General features: G+C 44.9%; 1 protein-coding gene across 1 annotated transcript in view; it reads right to left on the reverse strand.

Moving 5' to 3' along the window:
* The window catches only part of sema4f (sema domain, immunoglobulin domain (Ig), transmembrane domain (TM) and short cytoplasmic domain, (semaphorin) 4F), a 103,849-nt gene that overhangs the window by 11,334 nt on the left and 80,866 nt on the right, over positions 1-11,649 (reverse strand). The window contains exons 10-11 of the mRNA XM_048603712.1: positions 3,955-4,064; positions 228-391 (exon numbers count right to left, since the gene is read on the reverse strand). Coding sequence (XP_048459669.1) covers positions 228-391; positions 3,955-4,064 — 274 coding nt within the window. The remainder of the gene's footprint in view (positions 1-227; positions 392-3,954; positions 4,065-11,649) is intronic.

An 11,649-nucleotide genomic window follows, 5' to 3' on the forward strand; every position in this document is an offset into this window, starting at 1 on the left:
ATCATTAACCTTCTTCCTACATTACTGTGCATTCCTCCAGATGGCTGAGACTGCGCTGACCCAGGTGTTAACCTCCGACCAGACTGGTTTCAGCAGTCCCACCTACTCACTATTTCCCTTAGCTGCTCTCTCTTTACAACAGCATTGACATTTCCGTAGCTCTCCCTGCCCTGGGATAACTCAATCATGCTTTGAGGGACGATCCAACTTCTCCATTAATAACTCACCACTGAGCCGTTTTGTTCCCGAATGGAACACATTCCAATTTCTGCGCATCCCAGCTACAAGATGGATCCCTGGCCAGAAGGCAGCCCTCACAGTGGGAATACCTGCTGCAGTTTACAGCTGGAAGCTGAACCACCAAGTTATTTGATCCAACGTAGACAAATTCCTGAAAGAAATTATGTCCATTAGCAACAAATTCATTCACAGATCCTTTTTCAATAACCTATTTCCTCATGAAGCTCTTCTACCAAGCTGTAAGAAATTTCAGAAGGGGAGTGAAAAAGAAAAAAAAATGGCAAGAAGACAGTTATTTTGTCATTCGCTCATGGGATGTGGGTGTCAGTGGCTGGGTCAGCATTTCTTGCCCATCCCTAGTTGCCCCTTGAGAAGGTGGTGCTGAGCTGCCTTCTTGAACCGCTGCAGTCCTCCTGCTGTGGGCTGACCCACAATGCTGTTCAGGAGGAACTTATGAGCAGGGAAAATCAGAAGGAACTAGAATTAACATAAAGAGAATTCAAGAACTGTCAGTTTTTAAAAAAATAATCATAGAATCCCTACAGTGTGGAAACAGGCCATTCGGCCCAACAAGTCCACACCGCCCCTCCTAAGAGCATCTCACCCAGAACCATTCCCGCTCTGATTTCCCCATGTCTACCCCACCTAACCTAAACATCCCTGGGCACTATAGCATGGCCAATCCACCTAATCTGCACACCTTTGATCTGTGGGAGGAAACTGGAGTACCCAGAGGAAACCCACGCAGACACGGGGAGAATGTGCAAACTCCACACAGACAGTCATCCGAGGGTGGAATCGAACCCGGGTCCCTGGCACTGTGAGGCAGCAGTGCTAACCACTGAGCCACTGTGCCGCACGTGAGATGTGAATGTTACTATCAAAACCAGCATTTACTGTTTATCACTAAGTACTCTCGAGATAGTGGTATTGAGCTGCCTTCTTGAAATGCTTTGGAACATGTGATGTGGCTACATCCACAGTATAATTAGGAAGGGAGTTACAAGATTTGACCCAGCAACAGGGCACTCCAGCAAACCGAGGTATATAAATAACAAGCAGGACAGAACAGTGACATTTCACCAGTGGTGTACTGACAATGTTTTTTTAAATTCATTAATGGGATGAGGGCATCACTGGCCAGGCAGCATTTACTGCCCATTCCTAGTTGCCCAGTGGGCAGTTAAGAGTCAACCACATTGCTGTAGGACTGGAGTCACATGTAGGCCAGACCAGGTAAGGAAGGCAGTTTCCTTCCCCAAAGGACATCAGTGAACCAGATGGGTTTTTCCTGACAATTGACAATGGTCAAGATTAGACTCTTAATTCCAGACACTTTATTGAATTCAAATTCCAGAATCAGCTGTGGCAGGATTTGAACCCAGATCCCTGGGATGTTATCTGGGTTAACAGTCTAGTGATAATACCACTAGACCATCACCTCTCCATGCCCCAGCAGGGTAACCAAACACATCAGCTCGGCAAGCAACTCAAAACTTCACCCACAACCCAAGCTATAAATCTTCTCAAAAACTTTAAAGAGCTACCCCTGTCCTTCCAGGAGGTAGAGGTCGTGGGTTTGCTAAGTGCTATTTAAGGAGCCTTGGTGAGCCGTCGCAGTACATTCTGTAGATGGTGCATACTGCTGCCGCTGTGCATTGGTGATGGAGGGAGCACATAACTAGGGAAATAGAGAGGAGTTTAAGCTAATAGTGGGGGTAAGGGATTAAATTTGACAAGACACATTAATACAGTCAAAACAGAAGAGAGGGGTATCAATATGGGAAATGATAAAAAGACTGTGATTTGATTTTGGTTTGATTTATTGTCAGATGTACCTAGGTACAGTGAAAAGCTTTGTTTACAGACAGACCAGTAAGCAAGGGCATACCAACTCATGGGGTGGAAAAAAAACTTGGACAGAGGCATATAGTTACATTACTTAGGGTGTCTGTTAGGCATGATCAACATTAGAACTTTAGTTTAAAGTGTAGAACGGCTATAGGAAATGTTAGAGTTAGATCCGCTGTAGGGAACTCACAAGGAGTTGTACAGTGTCGGCGCCATCTTGGTACCAATTTTTGAAAGGACAGAATGAAGAGTATGAATTTTAGAGTCAACAAACTGACAGGATTAGAATTTAAAAGGACTGTAAAAGAATAAAACTAAAGGCTCTGGACCTGAATGCATGTGTTTTGCTTTCATCTACCAGACTGATCCTTGGAACGATCTGCTTGTTATATGAGGGTAGGTCGAACAGACTTGGCCTGTTTCCACTGGAGTTTAGAAGAATGACAGATAATCTGATGGAAGCACAGAAGAACCTGAATGGCCAGAGATTTAGGGGGAGGCAACAGCCTAGTAGTATTACCGCAGGACTGTTAATTCAGGGACAAAGCCAACATTCTGGGTTCAAATCCCTCCACTGCAGATGGTGAAATTTGAATTCAATAAAAAAAAATCTGGAATTAGGGATCTAGTGATGACCATGAATCTGTTGCCAATTGTCAGACGAATCCATCTGGTTCACTAATGTCCTTTAGGGAAGGAAACTGCCATCCTTACTTGGTTGGGCCCACATGTGACTCCAGACCCCCAGCAATGTGGTTGACTCTTAACTGCCCTCTGGGCAATTAGGGATGGGCAATAAATGCTGCCTGAAAGCAATGCCCTCATCCCATAAAAGAATAAAGGAGACTCCATAAACCAAAACGAAGACGCTGGGATTACTCTCCTTTGAAAGATGAGATTTATTGGAAGAGTTCAAATTTTGAGGTATCTACCCAAAACAGATACAGAGAAAAGTATTGCCATTGATGGAAGGATCGAGAGCCACAGAAAAGGTTCTTTCAAAGGAAATTGAAAAATAATCTGATGAGAGAGAAATTGAAGGGCTATGGGGAAAAGTCAGTGGGGTGAGCTAAATTGTTCCAGAAGCACAGACTGAACAGACTAAATGGTCTACCTAAAGGGAGGCTTTTTCTTGAGGGCGTCACTGGCTAGACCAGCATTTATTGCTCACCCCAAAGGGCAGTTAAGTCACCATATTGCTGTAGGTCAGGAGTCACATGCAGTTTCCTTCCCTAAAGGACATTAGTGAAACAGATGGGATTTTCTGACAATCAACAATGGATTCATGTGCATCATTAGATTTTTTTGAAATCAAATTCCACCATCTTCCTCCAAGCTCAGACGTATGGACACTACCACTATGCAACTTACCATTCTATTTCTTTGAATACTCACACGGTTATATTTTTAAAACCTGTTTGGACACGCTTTAACACACCTGTACGGCAGGTGGCATTTGAAATTGACCTCATAGCTCGGACATATGGACACAACCACCGTGCCACAAAAAGCCCGAGCTGTAACCACTCTATGACTACAACTGTATTACCAGTTAAACGATGGAAGACGCTGAAGTGCAGGAGATGTCATGACTCTTCATTAAAGTCTCTAAATTCAAGGTTCAAAACAAAATTAATTAATATGACGTCGTCAAATGGATTGCAGCGTTTCAAAAAGTCAGCACACAAACAGCTCACCATGGGTAGTTAGAGTTGGGGAAATAATACTGGCCTAGACAGCCACTCCCAATCTCATGTACAAATGAATTATAAAAAAAAACTTGATCCAGAAGTTAATAAATGCAAGCTTTATGTGAAGCTATGCCTCAAGAACAATGGCTTTGTGATTTACGGTGTTCCTTACCTGATTTAGGGCAATGTTCAGAACTTTCTCAGCAGACTTGAACACTGCATAGTCCTCCACCACATGGGTTTTAGAGCCACGTCTGACTGCTTTGTGCAAATGTCCAGATTCTACAGCAAAACAACAAACGAGGATATGTCATTCTCAAGCAAATCACAATTTCAGATACAGCATATGAACAATTTAATAAATGACATATGGTGAGCATGATATTCTTGCAAGGACCAAGTGACTATGCATCTCAAAGCATTAAGGTCTTTTCCCTCTTTTAAGAGACACTGGTACGACATCAACTAACATACTGCGTCCAATTTTGGGCACTTTAGGAATAACATGAAGGCAGAAAGAGTTTATAAGAATGATGCCAGGGATGAGGGATATCAGTTACTTGTTTTATTTATTCATGGAATGTGGGCGTTACTGACTAGGCCAGCAATTATTGCTCATCCTTTATTGCCCCTTGCTAGGGGCAGTTCAGAGACAATCACATTGCTGTCAGTCTGGAGTCACATATAGGCCAAACAAGATAAGGGCAGCAGCTTTTCTTCCTAAAGGACATTTATAAACCAGATGGGTGTTTTCAAAGACAATGGTCACCATTTGGCGAGCATTTTTAATACCAGATTTGCATAGATTCAGATTTCACTATCAGCCGTTGCTGGATTCACACACATGTCGCCAAAGCATTAGCGTGACTCTCTGGATTACTAGTCCAGTGACAATATGACCACATCAATGCATGCCCTGTATGAAACAAGTCGAGCAGTTAGGATTGTTCTAGTCAGAAAAGAGAGGAGATTTGATAGAAGTGTTTAAAATGATAAGAGGTCTAAACAGAGTATATGAGAGAGAAAATGTCCTTTTGGGGAGAAGAAAGGTCAAGAACCAGAGGGCACCTTGAAAGATTAACTCTCTTTTCTCTCCACTCTACTGTTAGACCTGCTGTGTACTTCTAGCCCTTCCTGTTTTTATACACAGCATAGATTTAAACCTTTCACAGAATCCCTACAGTGTGGAAACAGGCCATTCAACCCAACAAGTCCACACTGACTCACTGAAGAGCATCCCACCCAGACTCAACCCCCTACCCTATCCCTGCACACTAGGGGCAATTTAGCATGGCCAACCCACCTAACCTGCACATCTTTGGACTGTGGGAGGAAACTGGAGCACCTGGAGGAAACCCATGCAGACATGGGGAGAATGTGCAAGCTCCACACAGACAGCGACCTGAGACTGGAGTTGAACCCAGGTCCCTGCTGCTGTGAGGCAGCAGTGCTAACCACTGAGCCATTGGGCCATGCTATTTATTGGGCTCTTCCTGTTTCATGCATAGCGGAGTTCAATTAGGAGATGGTTATCTGTAAAGTACTCCTCGCATCATTTGTCTTTGTAACATTTGAGTGCATTGAAAATATGTTTCTAGATTCTGTTTATTGATAAGCCCTTTTTCATTAAGTACAATTTTTTGAGATATAACCAATAAGTTGGATAATGACTAACCAGCGGGTATAGTACATTTTGACGTTTGAAGCATTTGATAAGGTGTCATACAGCAGGCTACTATAGAAATAAGGGCTCATGGGGTAATTTATTAGCACAGGTTCAGGATTGGTCAACAGACAAAAAACAGAATAGGTATAAAGACGAATCAGAGATAGTAGGAACTGCAGATGCTGGAGAATCCGAGACAACAAGGTGCAAGGCTGGATGAACACAGCAGGCCAAGCAGCATCATAGGAGCAGAGAGGCTGACGTTTCGGGCAGAGAGGCTGACGTTTCGGGCCTAGACCCTTAGTTTCCAGATTTCTTCAGAGGAGCAGGAAAGTTGACGTTTCGGGTCGGGACCCTTCTTTAGATTTCTGAAGAAGGGTCCCGACCTGAAAACATCAACTTTCCTGCTCCCCTGATGCTGCCTGGCCTGCCGTGTTCCTCCAGCCCCACACTGTGTTATCTGTGACTCCAGCATCTGCAGTTCTTGCTATCTCTAATTTCCGGATTTGCAGTTTTAATCAACAGTGTACTGCAAGGTGCTTGGGCATCAACTGTTCCAATCTATGTTGAACGATTTAGATGAAGGAAGTGGATGTGATGATTTAAAGCAAATGACAAAGAACCAGAAGTGATTGGTGTTATGTATGCAGTTGGATGCATGTTGCCCCTTTAAGAGAGTGGGTCAGGTGACCCAGAGGCAGGGGTACAAGAAAGTCTAAGATTGAATGTGGAGCTGAGAAGACACACATTAAAGTATTCCCTGTTCAGGTTTACCTTGCGTTCTGTTTATTGATTGTTTCAAGTGAACCACAAACTAGCAAGTGGAGACGAGGACGTGACCTGGACCACAAACTATGTGCGAACACAATACTTTTTTTGGTCAGGACGAGAAACATCATCCAGACTTTGAGAACAGTGCAGGATTGTGGAGGGAAACGCTCGCAAGGGGACTTGGGCTGCGGTTAGTCAGCGCCAGGGAGGAAGAGTGTGCACCGAGGAGTGGGCTGAAAGCAGCAGTCAGAAGGAGACTCGGACCGATGGCTGAAGAGGAGCATATTGAACCGGGAGCTTATCAAAGTCATCTCAGGGAGTTGTCGCTAGAGAAACTGGGTTGTGGGTGATGCCAGGGAAGAATGGTATCTTAATGCAGTTGGTGACGGAGTGGCCGACATGGAGATCATTCACCGAGGGGCTGTGAATGGCTATTGGATTCAAGTCGTGGAAAAAATACTTGCCAGCGAGAAAGATCAAATTGGCCGGCCCATTTGGAGCGATGAGAACATTTAACGAAGAGGCTGAAAGTTGGACACTGTACACCGAATGTTCTGTTGAGTATTTAAAGGCAAGCAAAGTGGCTGAAGACCTAATGGAAGCAGTTTCTTGAGTACTGTTGGCAGAGAACACATACCAAGAACCATGTGAAGTGTTGGGGAATTATGCTGCACCAAAGACACTGATGATCATGGAATGTTTCCGTTTTTATACAACTGTAGAGCACAAAGGAGAGTCGATCGCCCAATTTGTGGCTGTCCTACAGGTTATTGGATCATTGCGAATTCAGAGGGTTCCTCCAAGATGGGTCAGGTTGGTTCATGACCGCTAACACGAAGCCATCTAACAGAAGCTACTAACAAGGAGAGACCTCGATTTCAAGACAGCTTTCGAAGCTGCTTTGTCAATGGAGCTGGCCGACAGCAAAGCAACACAGTCGAGCGACGACACCCCGGTGCATAAAACAGCAGGAACTTGGTGCAGTGCAGTACCAACTGCAGAATGTGAGGTGGCAAGACTGGTCACAAGGAGTCAACGCATTGGATTTGAGATGTCCAGTGCCGCAGGTGTAAGCGATTGGCTACGCTGCCAAAATTGCCAAACACAACACAAGCAAGAGAATGGGTGTTTAAAGGATAGAACTCGGAGGTACATGCTGCCAACAGGGGAGCAGGCCAGGAGTTAGCTGGGTCTGCAGGAGAAGCAGAAAGCCCAGGGTCAGCAGGATTCCAGTTAAACAACCTGTAGGTACGGGGTAAGGCTGATCCTTTCTGGGTCCTTCCCAAATTAGAGGGGAATATTGTGAAGATGGAAGTGGATGTGGGCCCAGTTGTGTCTCTGATTCCCGAATCAATAAATAGGGCAAAGTTCGCGGCACTGCCATTGAAGCCTGCCAAGATTATACCGTGGGCATATATCGGAACAAGTGGTGCCACTGAAGGGCTGTGTACCAATAGAATTACAGCCAAGGGACCAGTGTGCAGAACTGTCTCTGAAGGTAGTGAAAGGAGACTCCCCTGCATTATTCAGATGCTCCCAGTTACAAAAATTAAAGTTAAACTGAGGCATGGTTAACAGGCTGGTGGATTGAAAAACAAGTATGAAGAGATTTTGGACAGGGATAAGGGTGCCTTCAAGGGAACCCTGGGGAAATGAAGGGGAGTAGAAATTAAGCTTCGATTGAAGCGGGAGACTCGACCAATGAGTCTGAAGGCACAGCTATACCATGTGCCATCTGGCCCAAAGTGGAGGTGGAACTGGAACAGGCTGGTAAACCTGGGAGCATTGGAACTATCAGGAACCACCAGTGAATGGGCCACTCCAACTGTCCTGGTCTTAAAAACACACATCACAGTGAGAATTTGTGGTGACTTTTAAGGTCACAGTCAACCCCCAGGCCTTTGTGTGGATCAATATCCACTTCCATTGGGGATCTGTTCAGTGGACTGGCTGGGAAAAAGAAATTCTCCAAGATGGATCTGGTCCAGGCCTACTTACAGAGGGTAGTTATGAAGGAGTCCCAGCCAGCAATGACAGTAGTAATGCAAACGGGACTATTCCGCTATAAGTGGCTACCTTTTGGCAGCACGTCAACACCGGCTCCATTCCAGACAGCCATGGACCAAATTTTGAGTAGATTGCCAGGTGCCCAGTGTTACCTGGATGATGTTTTAGTTACTGGATGCTCCAAAAAGGAGCATTTGAAAAACCTAGAAGAATCCCAAAAAAGGCTGCAGAAATAGTTGGCCTGCGGGCTCAGTGGTTAGCACTGCTACCTCACAGCGCCAGGGATCCAGGTTCAATTCCAGCCTCGGGCGACTGTCTGTGTGGAGTTTGCACGTTCTCCCAGTGTCTGCGTGGGTTTCCTCCGGGTGCTCCAGTTTCCTCCCACAGTCCAAAGATGTGCAGGCTAGGTGGATTGGCCATGCTAAATTGCCCATAGTGTTCAGGGGCGTAGGTTAGGTGCATTAGCCATGGAAAATGTGGAGTTACAGGGAAAGGGTAGGGGTTGGGGATGGATCTGGGTGGGATGCTCTTCAGAGGGTCAGTGTGGACTTGTTGGGCTGAGTGGCCTGTTTCGACGCTGTAGGGATTCTATGAACACAGCCTGCAAGTTAAAAGGGAGGAAATATGAGTTCTTTAAAAACTCCATAGAGTACCTGGGCCATCACTGGTGAGGAACTATGCAAGGTGCCAAGAAGTTGGAGGCTCCAGATAATTTGTCTCAACCGAGATCATTCTTGGGACTTGGCAAGTTTGTGCCTGGCAACTGTGCTAAAACCCCTGCATTGAAATAGATCCAGGAATGTGAGGGGCCTTACCAGGAGATGAAGCAAGCCTTAAACAGGTCAGAATTGTTGGCTCATTTCGACCACAAGTTGGGGTTGGTGCTGGCCAAAAGAGCAATAAGGCCCATTGCGTTCACATGGAGGTTATTAACAAAGATAGAGAAGGATACCCAAGTGGAAAAGGAAGGATTGGGCATTGTGTTTAGTGTTAAGAAGTTCATCCACTTCCTTTACAGCATGCACTTTGTGTTACTAACAGACCACTAACCTTTATTTTTGGCTCGTATCATCAATGGCAGCATTACAGAGATGGGCATTGGCTCTGTCAGCCTACTCATATGAAATTAGATGCTGACAGTCAGAGAAGCATGGCTATGCAGATGATTTGTCAAGGTTACCACTACTGGGAAATAATGATGTTCCTGACTGGAACCTGAAAATTATGCACTTTTCCCAGGAAGATAAGGTATCAATGTCGGTGAATCAGGTGTGAACACTACCTGGAATGACCCAGCCTTAAGCCTAGTGGTGGACTTAGTCCTGAGAGGAGGGACTTGACATTGAAATCATCCAGAATTATGCCCTTACATGTCCAGGAGGTGGGAGTCGTCTGTGACAGATGGGTGTTTAATGTGGGGAATGTAAATTCTTATTCACTCTCCCGACCCCGTTCAGAGGAAAGGTGCTGTAACAAGGACACCCCAGCACGGTGCAAATGAAAGGGATAGCCAGGAGCTACTTCTGGTGGCTGAATATGGATTCCCACTCTCCCTGTTGTAATCATATCTTTCCTAAAACATGACACCTAGAATTGTACACATTCCTCCAGCTGTGATCCCTACATGTCAAAGTACCTACCACCTTGAGTGATTTATGCATTTTTACATGCAATCTCACTGCTTATGTATGTCCTTAAGATAGCACCCTTTATTTTATATGGTACTTCCATCTTTTGCTGTCAAAATGTATCATTCCTCACTTCTCTGCATTGAACTTCATCTGCCATCTATCAGCCCACTATGCCAACTTGTCAATGTTTGTTTGTAGCTCTACAGTTTTGTCCTCACAGTTTACAATGTTTCCAAATTTTCTATCATCTGTAAACTTAGAAATTGTTTCCTGCATGTCAAGATCTAGATCCGGAAAAGCAAAAGTCTAAACACCAACTCCTCAGGAACTCCGCTACGAACCTTCCTCCAACCCAAAAAATATCCATTGTCCATTACTCTTTGTTTCTTATCCATGTTGCCTGTGTCCATGAACAATAGCTATTCTCATAAGTCTGCAGTATGGCAGTGTATCAGATGCCATTTGGAACTGCATATAGACCACATCAACAGTTACTCTTATCAGCTGTCTCTGCTACTTCTTCAAAAAAACTCAAGCAATTTAGTTACATAGAAACACGGAAGATAAGAGCAGGATGAGGCCATTCGGCCCTTTGAGCCTGCTGTGCCATTCTTCACGATCACGGCTGATCATCCAACTCAACTGACCCTAATCCTGCTTTCTCCCCATAACCTTTGATCCCATTCACCCCAAGTGCTATATCTAGCCGCTTCTCGAATACATTCAATGTTTTGGCATCAGCTACTTCCTGTGGTAATGAGTTCCACAGGCTCACCACTCTTTGGGTGAAGAAATGTCTCCTCATCTCTGTCCTAAATGGTCTACCCCGAATCCTCAGACTGTGACTCCTGGCTCTGGACACACCCACCATCGGGAACATCCTCCCTGCATCTACCCTGTCCAGTCCTGTTAGAATTTTATAAGTCTCTATGAGATCCCCCTCCCCTCATTCATCTGAACTCTAGCGAAACCAAGCCCAACCTAGTCAGTCAATCTCTCCTCATACATCAGACCTGCCATCCCCGGAATCAGCCTGGTAAACCTTCGCTGCACTCCCTCGAGAGCAAGATCATCCTTCCTCAGAAAAAGGAGACCAAAACTGCACACAATATTCCAGGTGTTCTGTGTTTCTGTGTATCCCATATGCCTTCCTATCGATCTTATCTACCTGTCCTGTTGCCGTCAAGGATTTAAGGCGCCTCTGATCCTAGGGTCCTACTGCTCAATATGTACTACCTTCCCTTGTTAGTTGTCCCAAAATGCATCACCTCACACTTTTCATCAGCCCTCTGACCAGCCCACCTCCTTTGTCCTGTTGTCTAAGGCTTTCTTCATTGCTATTTATCACCCCACCAATTTTCATGTCATCTGTGAACTTACTGATCACACCTCTAACATTCATGTCTAGATCATTAATGTACACAATAAACAGTATAGGACCCAGCATTGAACCCTGCGGTACACCACCTGGATATGAGCTTCCAGTCACAAAAAACACCTTTCAACCATCACATTTTACTTCCGGCCACTAAGCCAACTTTGAATCCAATTGGCCGATCATTCCTAGACCCCATGGGCTCCCAGCTTCTTAACCAGTCTCTTGTGACATCTTGTCAGAAGTGTTACTGAAGCCAATTCTCCACACTTCTGGCACCACATCTGAAGATTAAAAGATTATTGCTGGTGTCTCTGCAATTTACATTCTCACTTCTTTCAGTATCCTTGGGATGTATTTCATTATCATGATAGAACATAGAACATAGAACATTACAGCGCAGTACAGGCCCTTCGG

Source organism: Rhincodon typus, chromosome 1 (genome assembly GCF_021869965.1).
Source record: "Rhincodon typus isolate 14 chromosome 1, sRhiTyp1.1, whole genome shotgun sequence".
NCBI classification, from domain to species: domain Eukaryota; kingdom Metazoa; phylum Chordata; class Chondrichthyes; order Orectolobiformes; family Rhincodontidae; genus Rhincodon; species Rhincodon typus.